General features: G+C 46.2%; 1 protein-coding gene across 1 annotated transcript in view; it reads left to right on the top strand.

Annotated features, from left to right (window-relative positions):
• The window catches only part of LOC143804012 (phospholipid scramblase family member 5-like), a 163,993-nt gene extending 145,590 nt beyond the window's left edge, over positions 1-18,403 (top strand). The window contains exon 7 of the mRNA XM_077281759.1: positions 17,519-18,403. Within this exon, the coding sequence (XP_077137874.1) occupies positions 17,519-17,557 (39 nt within the window). The 3' untranslated portion in view covers positions 17,558-18,403. The remainder of the gene's footprint in view (positions 1-17,518) is intronic.
• Positions 18,404-18,605: the final 202 nt, after the last annotated feature.

The following is an 18,605-nucleotide window of genomic DNA, read 5'->3' as shown; positions in this document are numbered from 1 at the left end:
AAACCTAGTGTGTAACATTGGGCCTGATTTTCCTTTCACTGTCAGCCACCTATAAAGGTATATATAAATCCTACAGAAGTTTGAGTTCACCTTATAAGTTGTTTTACAGTAACAGATACCGTTAATTTGGTTACGTTTTGCAAACAATGAGGAAGTCTGGTGGAAGAGGTCGTGGCCGTGGGCGGTCATTGTTAGCTGGTAATGATGGTAGTGGTGGTGGAGCATCAGTTGGTCGTGGTAAAAGCAATACAGCACCTAAGTCTCGAGTTGTTGAGCCAGGTTCGTCGTCTGACTACACAAGGCCTCGAACGCTCCCTTTTCTGGGAGTAGGAAAACCGCTTTTAAAGCCGGAGCAGCAAGAACAAGTTTTGGCTTTCCTTGCTGACTCAGCCTCTAGCTCTTTTGCCTCCTCTTCTGAAAGTGCTAAATGTAAAAGCAGCGCGTCGCTAGTGGATGTTCACGGTCAGGGACAAGTCGCTTCCTTGTCTTCTTCACCCAGAACAAGAGAGAAGGATGCGTCAGGAGACACAACGGGTTACTCCATGGAGCTCTTTACACATACCGTTCCTGGGTTAGACAGTGAAACAGTTAACAGGCCATGCCCATTAGAAGTTGAATCGGACATGGAGTGCACTGATGCACAGCCACAGCCAGATTACAATGCTGTTCCTTTGACTCAGACCAGAACATTGCCCTTGCAGTGTACTGAGACAGAATCAAACCCAGCTGAGACTATGGTACCCCGTCACGAACGCTATACCACCGGTTTACACGGTGACAGACGAAGTTGCACACGAGATAGAAGAGGAGGTCATAGATGACCCAGTTGTTGACCCCGATTGGCAGCCATTGGGGGAACAGGGTGCAGGCGGCAGTAGTTCTGAAGCGGAGGAGGAGGAACCGCAGCAGGCATCAACATCACAGCAGGTTCCATCTGCCAGGCCCGTATCTGGCCAAAAACGCGTGGCAAAACCAAAACCAGCTGGAGGACAGTGTGGCCATCCGGTTAAAGAAGCTCAGTCTGCAATGCCTGAAAAGGTATCCGATAGTAGAAAGAGTGCAGTCTGGCATTTTTTTAAACAACATCCAAATGATCAGCGCAAAGTCATCTGTCAAAAATGTTCAACTACCTTAAGCAGAGGTCAGAATCTTAAAAGTCTAAATACAAGTTGCATGCATAGACATTTAACCACCATGCATTTGCAAGCCTGGACAAAATACCAAACGTCCCTAAAGGTTGCAGCACCCTCGGCCAATGAAGCTAGTCAGCAACGCTACATCCCTTCCCTCACTGTAAGCCCACCATTTCCCGCACCACCTGCAGTATCTGTGCAGCTTTCGTCTCCAGGCCAAAGCAGTCAGGGAATCACCAGGTTCGTAGTAGGAAACACTGCATGTAGGGCACCGGCAAGAATACCATCTCCAACCCTCTCTCAGTCTGCCATGTCCACCGGCACCACCGCTAGTTCCACGATCTCCAGCTCTCCAGTCCAGCTCACCCTACATGAGACTCTTGTTAGGAAAAGGAAGTACTCATCCTCGCATCCGCGTACACAGGGTTTGAACGCCCACATTGCTAGACTAATCTCATTAGAGATGATGCCCTACCGGTTAGTTGAAAGCAAAGCTTTCAAAGCGCTGATGGACTACGCTGTACCACGCTACGAGCTACCCAGTCGACACTTCTTTTCTAGAAAAGCCATCCCAGCCCTCCAACAGCATGTTAAAGACCGCATCGTCCATGCACTCAGGCAATCTGTGACTACAAAGGTGCACCTGACAACAGATGCATGGACCAGTAGGCATGGCCAGGGACGTTACGTGTCCATCACGGCACACTGGGTGAATGCAGGGTCCACAGGGGACAGCAATATTGGGACAGTTCTGCCTAGCCCACGGTCTAGGAAACAGTTGGCTGTAGGCGTTCGCCCCCCCTCCTCCTCTTCCTTGTCCTCCTGCAGAAGCGAGAGCTCGTCCACAGACCGCAGTCGCACAACCACTCCATCCGCAGCTGCCACTGTTGCACACCAGGTGTTCCATTATGCGACAGCTAGTGGCAAGCGTCAGCAGGCTGTATTGGCAATGAAGTGTTTGGGCGACAACAGACACACAGCGGAAGTTCTGTCCGAGTTCTTGCAGAAAGAAACTCAGTCATGGCTGGGCACTGTACATCTTGAGGCAGGCAAGGTAGTGAGTGATAACGGAAGGAATTTCATGGCTGCCATAGCCCTTTCATCTAACATTTCAGATTCATAGCGGGAACTTTAAACAACATTGTGAACATATATCCCCTTAAAACACAACTTTTATTAAATATTATTATAAAATAACACCACCCCAGTGTTTCTCCAGGCAAAAAATATTGCTAAAAATTAGCCAAGGTGACCACCTAGCAAATACCCTACAATAAACTAACTGTTACCTGCCTTGCTGTGGAGGTTGGCACCCTAGATACGCTTTTTTGGCGCCCCCACTCACTGTGGACTAACCCTCACTGCCCTTTCTCACCCTATTTACAAAGGTGGGAAAACAATATATAATAGAACAGAAATGAAAAAAGCAAAACAAATTTTTTGGTCACACCAAACAATATATAAAAAATAAATATAATCAAAATAGCAAAAATAAGGGGGGAGGGAGCAAGACAGGACAATATACAGTCATATATAATTTAAATTTTCACCAGAATGACTGCAAAATGATAACTCACAATATTGAGTATATTGCCAGGTTTGCCATATCATTACGGCAATAAACCAGTATCAAAAAAACCAACAAAAAAAGAGAGGAACAGGAAAGCACCCATACAATACTAAATCATCCAGAGTGTCACCAAAGATAGCCTAACAGACTAGATAATGCCCATAGATGAGGACATATAAAATCAATAGTCCAGTTATGCTTTTCTATCCATGGCATCTGGTATCTGACACATATGATGGGCCTCCTGATGAACCGCACCACGGGGAAACGCGTTGAGGCATACAGAGGCATACAATATCAGGATAAGTGATCCCCATCTTTACCATTGTATATAGCAACAGTATATTCTGTATGGACTATTGATTTTATAAGTCCTCATCTATGTGCATTATCTAGTCTGTCTATAGTGTCCTGTCTTGCTCCCTCCCCCCTTATTTTTGCTATTTTGATTATATTTATTTTTTATATATTGTTTGGTGTGACCAAAACATTTTTTTTGCTTTTTTCATTTCTGTTCTATTATATATTGTTTTCCCACCTTTGTAAATAGGGTGAGAAAGGGCAGTGAGGGTTAGTCCACGGTGAGTGGGGGCGCCAAAAAAGCGTATCTAGGGTGCCAACCTCCACAGCAAGGCAGGTAACAGTTAGTTTATTGTAGGGTATTTGCTAGGTGGTCACCTTGGCTAATTTTTAGCAATATTTTTTGCTGGGAGAAACACTGGGGTGGTGTTATTTTATAATAATATTTAATAAAAGTTCTGCCATAGCCCTTTCCCAACTGAAACACATTCCTTGCCTGGCTCACACCTTAAACCTGGTGGTGCAGTGCTTCCTGAAAAGTTATCCGGGTTTACCCGACCTGCTCCTCAAAGTGCGCAGACTTTGCTCGCATATCCGCCGTTCGCCCGTACACTCCAGCCGTATGCAGAACTATCAGCGGTCTTTGAACCTTCCCCAGCATCGCCTAATCATCGACGTTGCAACAAGGTGGAACTCCACACTGGACATGCTTCAGAGACTGTGCGAACAGAGGCGTGCTGTTATGTATTTGTGGGAGGATACACGGGCAGGCAGCTGGATGGCAGACATGGAGTTGTCAGGTGTGCAGTGGTCGAAGCTACAAGACCTGTGTCAAGTCCTTCAGTGTTTTGAGGAATGCACACGGCTGGTTAGTGCAGACAACGCCATAATAAGCATGAGCATCCCCCTAATGCGTCTGCTGATGCAAAGTTTGACGCACATAAAGGAGCAGGCGTCTGCAACCGAGGAAGAGGAAAGCCTTGATGACAGTCAGCCATTGTCTGGTCAGGGCCGTGTAGAGGACGCGGTAGCGGGCGAAGAGGAGGAGGAGGACGAGGAGGATGATGGAGATGAGTACTTTTTTAATGAGGAAGCTTCTCCTGGGCCAACAGAAATTAGTGGCGTTGCAAGGCCGGGTTCTGGTTTTTTAAGGGAGACAAGTGATGTAGATTTGCCTGTAACTGCCCCTCAAACCAGCACAACCGCAGATTTGACAACTGGAACTTTGGCCCACATGGCGGATTATGCCTTACGTATCCTCAAAAGGGACCCACGCATTATTAAAATGATGACCGATGACGATTACTGGTTGGCCTGCATCCTTGACCCTCGCTATAAAGGCAAATTGCAAAATATTATGCCACATGAGAACCTCGAACAAATATTAGCAACCAAACAAGCAACTCTTGTAGACCGTTTAATTCAGGCATTCCCAGCACACAGCGCCGGTGATGGTTCTCACACGAGCTGCAGGGGGCTACAGGGCAGAGGTGTTAGAGGTGCACAAATCAGAAGTGGCGTTGGACTGAGGGGTTTTCTGACCAGGTTGTGGAGTGATTTCGCAATGACCGCAGACAGGACAGATACTGCAGCATCTATTCAAAGTGACAGGAGACAACATTTGTCCAGTATGGTTACTAACTATTTTTCATCCCTTATCGATGTTCTCCCTCAACCATCATTCCCATTTGATGACTGGGCATCCAAATTAGACACCTGGCCTGAATTGGCAGAATATGCATTGCAGGAGCTTGCTTGCCCAGCAGCTAGTGTGCTATCAGAAAGAGTATTCAGTGCTGCTGGTTCAATATTAACCGAAAAAAGGACTCGTCTGGCTACCCAAAATGTGGATGATCTAACCTTCATTAAAATGAACCACTCCTGGATTTCAAATTATTTTGCCCCACCTTTCCCGGCTGACACCTAGCTTTCCTATAAAAAGGTCTTGCTTGTGGACTGGTCTTACTGAGTGTTCCAATCTCTTAATTTGCAGCAGCTGTTTGTCCAGCATACGACATGTTTACACCTCCCTCAATGGGAAAACTCCCCCCACGGGGCCGTGGTCTCGCCACTTGGCGCAAGCATCCGTTAGAGTGCCGTTTGTCTGAAGAGGTGGGTGTGCCCGCTTTTGGTCGACGGCACTGCCACTGGGTCCCTCATAGTACAATAAAGTGTCTCTACCGGTGGTGGCGCGCACCCAACGTCAGACACACCGTTGTAACATGAGGGGCCCTGGGACGGTGCCGCCGGCCACAAGAGAGTTCACCCCCCCCCCCAGCTCAAACTGTGCTCTACCACGTGCAAAATTATCTCACAGCTCCACCAATGTTTAGTCTATGCGCTGACATCATTCAATGCCAGGCACTGACAATACCAATTTGTTGACATCTATGATGCTAGTTAAAATAGTCTGGGTCAGTGTCCTATATTGACACCAGTAAATACTTAGTACCAAATTACTATGTCTGAAACTCAGCAGAGGAGCCCACCCCTGTACCTAAGTATGCCACACTTTTGTTTTTTTGTTTTGATGTTTTGCGAGACATTAACATCTATTAATTTTTTGGGAGTACTAACTGTGTCAGACACTCCTTGCAATCGTCCTCCGCTGACCACACCAATGCTGCCTGTGTACCCATGTAACCTATTTAAAACTGCATAGAGCCTATTTTTATTTATTTTAGGCCCAGTAAGCCTGTCTGCGGTCCCTCCTTGCAATCGTCCTCCGCTGACCACACCAATGCTGCCCGTGCACCCCTGGAACCTATTTTAAAGTGCATATAGCCACTTTTTTTAATTGTAGGCGTACTAAGTCTGTCTGCGGTCCCTCCTTCCAATAGTCCTCCACTGACCACACTAATGCTGCCCGTGTACCCCTGGAACCTATTTAAAAGTTCATAGAGCCTATTTATATATTTTATTTAATATTAATAAAGCCATGATGGACTACGCTGTACCACGCTACAAGCTAACCAGTCGACACTTCTTTTGCGAGAAAAGCCATCCCAACCCTCCACCAGCATGTAAAAGACCGCATTGTCCATGCACTCTGGCAATCTGTAAGTACAAAGGTGCACCTGACAACAGACGCATGGACCTGTAGGCATGGCCACGGAAGGTTACGTGTCCATTACGGCGCAATGGGTTAATGTGGTGGATGCATGGTCCACAGGGGACAGCCTACTAAGTCTGTCTGCAGTCCCTAATTAAAATTGTCCTCAATTCAGGTTTTCGGGCTTTTTTAAAAAATAGGAAACTGCATTTGGGCTACTAGTTTGGTTGGGGCCTACTAGTGATGTCTGCCACTCCTGGGTGTTCTCCTCCTCCTTGGTGTTCTCCTCCTCCTTGGTGTTATCCTCCAGGGTTCCTTGTCTGAGCTTCAACCTTCAGGCTCTCATTAAGTATTTTTAAATGTAACACTACAGTTGCCATACTACTTGGGTTGGGGCCTAGTAACGGTGTTCTCCTCCTCCTTGGTGTTCTCCTCCAGGTTTCCTTGTCTGAGCTTCAACCTTCAGGCTCTCATTAAGTATTTTTAAATGTAACACTACAGTTGCCATACTACTTGGGTTGGGGCCTAGTAACGGTGTTCTCCTCCTCCTTGGTGTTCTCCTCCAGGTTTCCTTGTCTGAGCTTCAACCTTCAGGCTCTCATTAAGTATTTTTAAATGTAACACTACAGTTGCCATACTACTTGGGTTGGGGCCTAGTAACGGTGTTCTCCTCCTCCTTGGTGTTCTCCTCCAGGTTTCCTTGTCTGAGCTTCAACCTTCAGGCTCTCATTAAGTATTTTTAAATGTAACACTACAGTTGCCATACTACTTGGGTTGGGGCCTAGTAACGGTGTTCTCTGTTATGATCCTTAGTGGCTGAGGATCACGAATAGACCAGCAAGTGAATAAACTAAGGACAAGCTCCAGGGAGATGGTAACTGGACTGATCGCAAATCTGAACCTATCCAACACAAATAGAGGTAGCCAGTGAACGTGCCTAAAAAACTCCTAGACGTCTCGAGCCAGCCTGAGGAACTAGCTACCCCTAAAGAGAAAGAAAGACCTCGCTTGCCTCCAGAGAAATAATCCCCAAAGATATAGAAGCCCCCAACAAATATTAACGGTGAAGTAAGAAGAAGGCACATATGTAGGGATGAAATCAGATTCAGCAAAAGAGGCCCACTAGTACTAGAAAGCAGAAAATAGAGCAGGGGTCTATGCGATCAAAAAAAAACCCTTACAAAATATCCATCCTGAGATTTCAAGAACCCACGCACCAACTAATGGTGTGTGGGGAGAAACTCAGTCCACTAGAGCATCCAGCAAGCAAGGGAATCACATTTTAGCAAGCTGGACAAGAAAACATGATAAACACTGCTGATCAAAAAATGAGCAAAACAAAACTTAGCTTGTCCTGGATGGACTGGGAGCAAGGTAGTCAGAAGGAATCTGAGTAGCACTGATTACATCGACAGCCGGCAACAAGTGGAAGTAAAACAGAGCTATATAGGAACCTCCCAGAGGATAACGAACCAGCTGATAGCCAGAGACCAGCAGGATAACAAACAAAGCCACCAGGGGGAGCCCAAAGCAAAAGTGACACCATACCACCAGTGACCACAAGAGGGAGCCTGAAAACAGAGTTCACAACAGTACCCCCCCCCCTTAAGGACGGGTCACCGAACCCTCATGAAAACCCCCAGGGCGATCAGGATGAGCCACATGGAAGGCACGAACCAAATCGGCCGCATGAACATCAGAAGCGACAACCCAAGAATTATCCTCCTGACCATAGCCCTTCTTCTTGACCAAATACTGGAGCCTCCGTCTAGAAAAACGAGAATCCAAGATCTTCTCCACTACGTATTCCAATTCTCCCTCAACCAGCACCGAGGCAGGAGGCTCAACCGGAGGAACCACAGGTACCACATACCTCCGCAACAACGAGCGATGGAACACATTATGAATAGCAAATGATGCCGGGAGGTCCAGACGGAATGACACAGGGCCAAAGACTTCCAGAATCTTATAAGGACCGATAAACCAAGGCTTGAACTTAGGAGAGGAGACCTTCATAGGAACGAAGCGAGAAGACAACCACAACAAGTCCCCAACGCGAAGTCGGGGACCCACACAGCGACGGCGGTTGGCAAAGAGCTGAGCCTTCTCTTGTGACAACTTCAAATTGTCCACCACATGATTCCAAATCTGATGCAACCTATCCACCACACCATCCACTCCAGGACAATCAGAAGGCTCCACCTGACCCGAGGAAAAACGAGGATGAAACCCCGAATTACAAAAAAAAGGAGAAACCAAAGTAGCAGAACTAGCCCGATTATTAAGGGCAAACTCGGCCAACGGCAAAAAAGTAACCCAGTCGTCCTGGTCAGCAGAAACAAAACATCTTAAATAAGTCTCCAAGGTCTGATTAGTTCGCTCGGTTTGGCCATTCGTCTGAGGATGGAAGGCCGACGAAAAAGACAATTCAATGCCCAACTTAGCACAAAAGGTCCGCCAAAATCTAGACACAAACTGGGATCCACTGTCAGAAACAATGTTCTCAGGAATCCCGTGCAAACGAACCACATTTTGAAAAAACAGTGGAACCAACTCGGAGGAGGAAGGCAACTTAGGCAAGGGCACCAAATGGACCATCTTAGAAAAACGATCACACACCACCCAGATGACAGACTGACAGACATTCTCTGAGAGACAGGGAGATCTGAAATAAAATCCATGGAAATGTGCGTCCAAGGCCTCTTCGGGACAGGCAAAGGTAACAGCAAACCACTGGCATGAGAACAGCAAGGCTTCGCCGGAGCACAAATTCCACAAGACTGCACAAAGGAACGCACATCCCGCGACAAGGAAGGCCACCAAAAAGACCTGGCCACCAAGTCTCTGGTACCAAATATTCCAGGATGGCCCGCCAACACCGAAGAATGAACCTCGTAGATGACTCTGTTGGTCCATCTATCCGGGACAAACAGTCTCTCCGGTGGACAGCGGTCAGGTCTATCCGCCTGAAACTCTTGCAGCACACGTCGCAAATCTGGGGAGATGGCAGACAAAATCACCCCTTCTCTAAGGATACCAGCCGGCTCTGAATCTCCAGGAGAGTCAGGCACAAAACTCCTAGAAACAGCATCAGCCTTCACATTCTTCGAACCCGGCAGGTACGAGACCATGAAATCAAAACGAGAGAAAAACAACGACCAACGAGCCTGTCTGGGATTCAGCCGCTTGGCCGACTCGAGATAAATTAAATTCTTGTGATCAGTCAAGACCACCACACGATGTTTAGCTCCCTCGAGCCAATGTCGCCACTCCTCAAATGCCCACTTCATAGCCAACAGCTCCCGATTACCGACATCATAATTCCGCTCGGCAGGCGAAAACTTTCTTGAAAAGAAAGCACATGGCTTCATCACAGAGCCATCGGGGCTTCTCTGCGACAAAACAGCCCCCGCTCCAATCTCGGAAGCATCAACCTCCACCTGGAAGGGAAGTGAGACATCTGGCTGACATAAGACTGGAGCCGAAGAAAACCGACGCTTCAGCTCCCGAAAGGCCTCCACAGCCGCAGAAGACAAATTAGTCACATCAGAACCCTTCTTGGTCAAATCCGTCAAAGGCTTAACAACGCCAGAAAAATTAGCTATGAAGCGACGGTAAAAATTAGCAAAACCCAAGAACTTCTGAAGACTCTTAACAGATGTAGGCTGCGTCCAGTCATAAATAGCCTGAACCTTGACTGGGTCCATCTCATTAGTAGAAGGAGAAAAAATGAAACGCAAAAAAGAAATCTTCTGGACTCCAAAAAGACATTTTGAGCCCTTCACAAATAAAGCATTGTCACTCAGGACCTGAAAGACCATCCTAACCTGCTTAACATGAGACTCCCAATCATCCGAAAAAAACAGAATATCATCCAGATACACAATCATAAACTTATCCAGATATTCACGGAAGATGTCATGCATAAAGGACTGAAAGACTGAAGGAAGGAGCATTAGAAAGTCCAAAAGGCATCACCAAGTACTCAAAATGGCCTTCAGGCGTATTAAATGCAGTTTTCCATTCATCACCCTGTTTTATACGCACAAGGTTATACGCACCACGAAGATCTATCTTGGTGAACCAACTAGACCCCCTAATGCGAGCAAACAAATCAGTTAACAATGGCAAAGGATACTGAAATTTGACCGTGATTTTATTCAAAAGGCGATAATCAATACAGGGTCTCAGGGAACCATCCTTTTTAGCCACAAAAAAGAATCCTGCACCAAGAGGGGATGAGGATGGGCGAATATGTCCCTTCTCTAAAGACTCCTTTATACAACTCCGCATGGCAGCATGCTCCGGCACAGATAAATTGAAAAGTCGTCCCTTAGGAAACTTACTACCAGGAATCAAATCTATAGCACAATCACAGTCCCTATGAGGAGGTAGAGAATTGAGTTTGGGCTCCTCAAATACATCCTGGTAGTCTGACAAAAACGTAGGGACTTCCGAAGGAGTGGACGAAGCAATTGACACCACAGGAGCGTCACCATGAATTCCCTGACAACCCCAACTTGACACCGACATAGCTTTCCAATCCAGGACTGGATTATGAGTCTGCAACCATGGCAGACCCAACACGACGACATCATGCAAATTATGCAGTACAAGAAAGCGAATCACCTCCTGATGAACAGGAGTCATGCACATGGTCACTTGTGTCCAGTACTGGGGTCTATTCGTAGCCAATGGTGTAGAATCAATTCCCCTTAGTGGAAAAGGGAATTTTAAAGGCTCCAAATCAAAACCACAGCGCCTGGCAAATGACCAATCCATCAGACTCAGGGCGGCACCTGAATCTACAAAAGCATTAACCGGGTAAGATGACAGGGAACAAATCAGGGTAACAGACAAAATGAACTTAGGCTGTAAAGTACCAATGGTGACAGATTTATCAACCTTTTTTTTGCGCTTAGAGCATGCTGAGATAACATGAGCTGAGTCACCACAGTAAAAGCACAACCCATTTTGCCGTCTATAATTTTGCCGTTCACTTCTGGTCAGAATTCTGTCACATTGCATAGATTCAGGTGTCTGTTCAGAAGACACCGCCAAATGGTGCACGGGTTTGCGCTCCTGCAAACGCCGATCAATCTGAATGGCCAGAGTCATTGACTCATTCAGACCTGCAGGCGTAGGGAACCCCACCATGACATTCTTAATGGCTTCAGAAAGACCTTCTCTGAAATTTGCAGCCAGGGCACACTCATTCCACTGAGTAAGCACCGACCATTTCTGAAATTTCTGGCAGTACACCTCTGCTTCATCTTGCCCCTGCGAGAGGGCCAATAACGTTTTTTCAGCCTGGTTCTCAAGATTAGGTTCCTCATAGAGCAATCCAAGGGCTAGAAAAAACGCATCTACACTAAGCAATGCAGGATCCCCTGGCGCCAATGCGAAGGCCCAATCTTGGGGGTCACCACGCAAAAAGGAAATGATAATCTTAACTTGCTGAACGGCATCACCAGAGGAACGAGGTTTCAAAGAAAGAAACAACTTACAATTGTCCCTAAAATTCAGGAACCTAGATCTATCTCCAGAAAACAACTCCGGAATAGGTATCCTAGGCTCTGACATAGGACTGTGAACAACAAAATCCTGAATACTTTGAACCCTAGCAGCAAGATGATCCAGACTGGAAGCCAAGCTCTGGACATCCATGTCAGCAGCTGAACTCAGAGCCACACCAAGATTAAGAGGAGGAGAGAAGCCAGCCACAGCAGCTAGACACATGGCAAAAAAAAAAAAAAAAAAATTCTCAAGGCTTATTTTCTCCTGCTTCTGCCATGCAATTAACACTTTATGGGCCGGCTGTACTGTTATGATCCTTAGTGGCTGAGGATCACGAATAGACCAGCAAGTGAATAAACTAAGGACAAGCTCCAGGGAGATGGTAACTGGACTGATCGCAAATCTGAACCTATCCAACACAAATAGAGGTAGCCGGTGAACGTGCCTAAAAAATTCCTAGACGCCTCGAGCCAGCCTGAGGAACTAGCTACCCCTAAAGAGAAAGAAAGACCTCGCTTGCCTCCAGAGAAATAATCCCCAAAGATATAGAAGCCCCCAACAAATATTAACGGTGAAGTAAGAAGAAGGCACATACGTAGGGATGAAATCAGATTCAGCAAAAGAGGCCCACTAGTACTAGAAAGCAGAAAATAGAGCAGGGGTCTATGCGATCAAAAAAAAAACCCTTACAAAATATCCATCCTGAGATTTCAAGAACCCACGCACCAACTAATGGTGTGTGGGGAGAAACTCAGTCCACTAGAGCATCCAGCAAGCGAGGGAATCACATTTTAGCAAGCTGGACAAGAAAACATGATAAACACTGCTGATCAAAAAATGAGCAAACAAAACTTAGCTTGTCCTGGATGGACTGGGAGCAAGGTAGTCAGAAGGAATCTGAGTAGCACTGATTACATCGACAGCCGGCAACAAGTGGAAGTAAAACAGAGCTATATAGGAACCTCCCAGAGGATAACGAACCAGCTGATAGCCAGAGACCAGCAGGATAACAAACAAAGCCACCAGGGGGAGCCCAAAGCAAAAGTCACACCATACCACCAGTGACCACAAGAGGGAGCCTGAAAACAGAGTTCACAACAGTTCTCCTCCTCCTTGGTGTTCTCCTCCAGGTTTCCTTGTCTGAGCTTCAACCTTCAGGCTCTCATTAAGTATTATTAAATGTAACACTACAGTTGCCATAATACTTGGGTTGGGGCCTAGTAATGGTGTTCTCCTCCTCCTTGGTGTTCTCCTCCAGGTTTCCTTGTCTGAGCTTCAACCTTCAGGCTCTCATTAAGTATTTTTAAATGTAACACTACAGTTGCCATACTACTTGGATTGGGGCCTAGTAACGGTGTTCTCCTCCTCCTTGGTGTTCTCCTCCAGGTTTCCTTGTCTGAGCTTCAACCTTCAGGCTCTCATTAAGTATTTTTAAATGTAACACTACAGTTGCCATACTACTTGGGTTGGGGCCTAGTAACGGTGTTCTCCTCCTCCTTGGTGTTCTCCTCCAGGTTTCCTTGTCTGAGCTTCAACCTTCAGGCTCTCATTAAGTATTTGTTGGTAAAAATTGGTGGTTGGGGCCTACTAACGGTGTGTGCCGCTCCCTGGTGTTGTCCTCCACTGTATAAAGCTGAGCTTCAACCTTCTGGCTCTCATTAAGTATTTGTTGGTAAAAATTGGTGGTTGGGGCCTACTAACGGTGTCTGACGCTCCTGGGTGTTCTCCTCCTCCTGGGTGTTCTCCTCCTCCTGGGTGTTCTCCTCCTCCTGAATGTTCTCTGTTGTGAATTCTGTTGTGGGTTCTGCTCTTGGGCTCCCTCCGGTGGTTATAAATGGTAGTGCTGCTGTTTGTCCTTCACAGCAGTCATCAGCTGCTTCCACTTTGGACGAGGCTATTTAGTCTGGCTTCGCTCTTTAGTGAGTGCCAGTTGTCCATTGTTTTCCTGGGGATTCACTTCTCTGCTTGGTTTCTCCTGCTGCATTGTCCAAATCATCAAAGATAAGTCCTGGCTCTGTTTTTGCAGTCCACATGCGGTGGACTTTATAGTTCAGTGAATTGCTATGTTTTTTCTTGTCCAGCTTTGTCTGTGTAAGGATTTATTCAGCCAAGCTGGTAGCTCTGGAGTCACAGACTTACCCTCCATGCCTTTAGTTAGGTGTGGAGATTTTTGTATCCTCTGTGGTGGATTTTTTGTAGTATCTTTAATACTGACCGCACAGTACTCTGTCCTGTCTTTTCTTTCTAGGTAGCGTGGCCTCCTTTGCTAAATTCTGTTTTTCAGTCTGCGTTTGTAATTTCCCTCTCCTCTCACAGTCAACATTTGTGGGGGGCTGTCTTTTCTTTGGGAATTTTCTCTGAGGCAAGATAGTATTCCTGTTTCTTTCTTTAGGCGTAATTAGTCCTCCGGCCGTGACGAGGTGTCTAGGGAGTGACAGGAACATTCCACGGCTACTTCTAGTTGCGGTGTTAAGTACAGGGTCTGCGGTCAGTATAGAGGCCACCTACTCCAGAGCTCGTCCATGCTGCTCCTAGGCCACCAGATCATAACAGTTCTCCTCCAGGTTTCCTTGTCTGAGCTGCAACCTTCTGGCTCTCATTAAGTATTTGTTGGTAAAAATTGGTGGTTGGGGCCTACAAACGGTGTCTGCCGCTCCCTGGTGTTGTCCTCCACTGTATAAAGCTGAGCTTCAACCTTTTGGCTTTTGGCCTATAGTAGCAGATATTAAACTGCATTTGGCCTTCAACTCTGGTTGGGCCCTAGTAACGGTGTGTGCCGCTCCCTGGTGTTGTCCTCCACTGTATAAAGCTGAGCTTCAACCTTCTGGCTCTCATTAAGTATTTGTTGGTAAAAATTGGTGGTTGGGGCCTACTAACGGTGTCTGACGCTCCTGGGTGTTCTCCTCCTCCTGGGTGTTCTCCTCCTCCTGGGTGTTCTCCTCCAGGTTTCCTTGTCTGAGCTTCAACCTTCAGGCTCTCATTAAGTAGTTGTTTTTAAAAATTGGTGGTTGGGGCCTACTAACGGTGTGTGCCGCTCCATGGTGTTGTCCTCCACTGTATAAAGCTGAGCTTCAATCTTAAAGCTCTCGTTAAGTAGTTGTTTTTAAAATGTGTGGTTGGGCCCTTAAAACGGTGTCTGACACTACTGGGTTTTCTCCTGTTTTGTTGTCCTGACATTCAATGTTCAGGCTTTCGGCTTACATTTTAAATAATTAAACTGCAGTTGGCCTACTACTTTGGTTGGGCCTAGTAACGGTGTGTGCCGCACCTTGGTGTTGTCCTGTGTTATTTTCCTGACCTTTAATCTTCAGGCTTTCGGCCTTCATTTGTAATATTAAACTGCATAGGGCCTACTAGTGTGGTTCGGCCCTACTAATGGTGTCTGTCTGCCGCTCCTGGGTTTTCTACTCCACTGAACTAAGCAATGCCACCTGGTTAGTCCTGTTACCAATTTTGACCTGCATTTTACCCACTTTATTATTTGGGCCTATATCAGTGTTTCCGCCTCATCCTGCCCATTGCCCAGCCGGTGCTAGATGAGTCTTGTGGTACTTTGACCCAGACCACTACATTCCCCTTGCACGCTACACAGCCACAATCTGACCCTGCTGAATGTCAGGTTCCCCTTCCCACATACTATACCGCCTTACACAGGGACAAAGAGGAAGGTGCAGATGAAAGTGCAGGTTTCTTCAACAGGTAGGGGGGCATACTCGTTGGCGACGTCACAGGCACAGGTGTTATGATGACCTGGTGGTTAGGAGCACTAGGAATGACCTGATGAGCAAACTAGTAATACAGGACAAGCTCTGGGAAGTGGGAGCTCTGCTGACCGCAACCCCTAATCCTATCACAACAACTAGAAATAGCCGTGGAGCGTACCTGACTCTGCCTAGACGTCTCTTCACAGCCTAAGAGCTAACTACCCCTAAAGATAGAAAATAAGGCCTAACTTGCCTCAGAGAAATTTCCCCAAAGAGAAAGGCAGCCCCCCACACATATTGACTGTGAGTTAAGATGGAAGTCACAAACACAGGAATGAAATAGGTTTCAGCAACGGAGGCCAGACTTAACTAAACAGACTTGAGGATAGAAAAGGTATCTTTGCGGTCAGCATAAAAACTACCAAAAAAACACGCAGAGTGTGCAAAAGAGACCCCACACCGACTCACGGCGTGGAGGTGCCACTCTGCATCCCAGAGCTTCCAGCTAGCAAGGCAGAATCATGATAGCAAGCTGGACAAGAAAACAGTGGTAAACAAATAAGCTAGCAGGGACTTAGCTTTTGCTGGAGTAGACAGGTCATCTGAAAGATCCAAGAGAGAACTGAACCAGTACTAGGACATTGACAGCTGGCATCAAGTAACGATCTAAGTGGAGTTAAATAGAGCCGCCAGCCTAGAACTAAACGAGGTCAGCTGAGGAAGAAACCTCAGAACCAGCAGCTCCACTCACAGCCACCAGAGGGAGTCCATGGACAGAACTCGCCAAAGTACCATTCATAACCACCGGAGGGAGTTCGAGAACAGAATTCACAACACACAGGGCCCCTCAGAGTACGCAAAAGTGTCGCTGCCGGTGGGAGGCGCCCCCGCCGTGCAAACACACCACCGTACTTTGAGGGGCCCTGTGCCAGTGCCAATGCGAACGAGTGGGCCTCCCTGCTTCCTCAGGATCACAGCACTTGCAAAGTTGAAATACTTACCTCTCACTGCTCCACCGCCGTGACGTAGTCCACATTTCCTAGGCCCACTAAAACATTGAACCAGCCCTACCCCCCACAACTTTTGCCAAATGACCCCCAATTTCCAATGCCCAACTATTATTATAAAGTTAATTAAGATTGACAAGCTTCAGAAACAAGAATGGATGTTTTTGGCATTAAAATGGGCACTGTAGGTGTTTTCCTGGCCTCCACTCACTGCCGACTATGCTTCCCCATTGACTTGCATTGGGTTTCATGTTTCGGTCGATCCCCGACTTTTCGCGATAATCGGCTGACTTCACTCGACTCGACTTTGGACAAAGTCGGGTTTCGCAAAACCCGACTCGATCTTAAAAAAATGAAAGTCGCTCAACCCTAGTCATCACTTTTTATGAATGATGCTGCCACAAAAGTCCAGATCTGTCAAAATATTTGTATCAGTTTTCTGGTGTTATTACACTAACAATATTGCATGAAGCCCTTTGTCTACTTTTAGGCCGGGGTCACACAAGTATCGATTCTCTCATGAGAGAAAATCAGATCAAATATTTAAATGACACTTGGATCAAACTCAGTCTGATCTTGAGCCGAGTGTTAGCTTAGTGTGATCCGATTCTCTTGGATAAGACGATCATATCACAAAATGTATTCATCTTCTCCATTCTGTGAGTCCAGGGAAATCAGACTGCACTTGGATGTCACCCAAGTGCAGTCTAATGTTTTCTACTCACCCATAGACTTGTATAGGTGGGTGTGAGCCTATTTGCGGAGCCACTCGAAGCACGCTACAATTTTTTTCCCATGCTGAATCGGTATGGGATGAAAATGCTCTTCTGCACTGCCCCATAGTATAACATTGGTCTGAGTGCTATCCGATAAAACGTCAGATAGCACTCATCTGATGTATACAGAGCCCATAGAGAAATAGTAATGTGTGATAAAGTTACAGTGCAAAGCTCAGTGTTTTCAGGCCGTCTAATAAGGGTCCACTGCTCCCCTCTGTCGGGGCATTTCAAGGTCCCATGCCTGGGATCCCAGTAGAGGGGTTCACACCACTCAAAGAGTTACCACCTATCACATGGAGTGGTGACAACTTTCAAAGTTGGAAATAACCCTTTATGCAACTGCTTACAGGGCGAATCTCATAGATCTTGTTCTACACAGTTCTGGGCCAGAGTTTAATGCAAATAAAATATGGTTTAAAGCTCAATAAAATGTCTAATATTTTGTCTTTTTTTCAGGACGTCATGTACTTTGAACAATCGTCAGATGGAATCTGAGGTTTTTAAAGGGAACTGTTTATTTCAATAAAGAACAGAAATCCACAAAATAATCTCACGGGAAGATGTCACGGAAGAAATGTTTAAGAACCAAAAAAGGACATTTGTAAATAAATTGCACAATTAATGCTGGAGAAAAAATAATTTTGCTGAAGACACAATTTGCAATTGTCATATTATATTAATAACTAGATGGTGGCCCGATTGTAACGCATCGGGTATTCTAGAATATGTATGTAGTTTATTTATGAAGTTTTCAGAATAATGCAATTTATACACAGGATTCTGCCGGCCTCGACCAAATAGCAAAGTATGGTTCAAATTCTGCGCCAATTCGCGGGCGGACTGCGCCTGTCGCTGATTGTTCGTGGCCGGGCGTGACCAATCAGTGAAGCAAGGGCTGGCTCCAGGTTTTTGAGAACCCCGGACGAAAGAAGTCTCGGTGGGCCCCCCTCTTTAACACATGCCACGATTCATGATGCACAGATACAGCAGAGAAGTATAGCACAGTCAAGTAGCGTATAACACAGCCCACGTAGTATATTGCCCAGCCACGTAGTATATAACACAGCCACATAGTATATTGCCCAGCCACATAGTATATAGCACAGCCCACATAGTAAATAGCACAGACACGTAGTATATTGCCCAGCGACGTAGTATATTGCCCAACCACGTAGTATATTGCCCAGCCGCATAGTATATAGCACAGACACATAGTATATAGCACAGACAAGTAGTATATTGCCCAACCACGTAGTATATTGCCCAGCCGCATAGTATATAGCACAGACACGTAGTATATAGCACAGACAAGTAGTATATTGCCCAGCCATGTAGTATATAGCACAGACACGTAGTAAATAGCACAGACACGTAGTATATTGCCCAGGAACATAGTATATAGCACAGACACATAATATATAGCACAGACACGTAGTATATAGCACAGACACATAGTATATAGCACATACATGTAGTATATTGCCCAGCTACATAGTATATAGCACAGACACATAATATATAGCACAGACACGTAGTATATAGC

This window comes from Ranitomeya variabilis, chromosome 2 (genome assembly GCF_051348905.1).
Source record: "Ranitomeya variabilis isolate aRanVar5 chromosome 2, aRanVar5.hap1, whole genome shotgun sequence".
In the NCBI taxonomy this organism is placed as follows: Eukaryota; Metazoa; Chordata; class Amphibia; order Anura; family Dendrobatidae; genus Ranitomeya; species Ranitomeya variabilis.
Note: the sequence above shows the minus strand (reverse complement) of the source record. Positions and strands in the feature narration are given on the sequence as shown.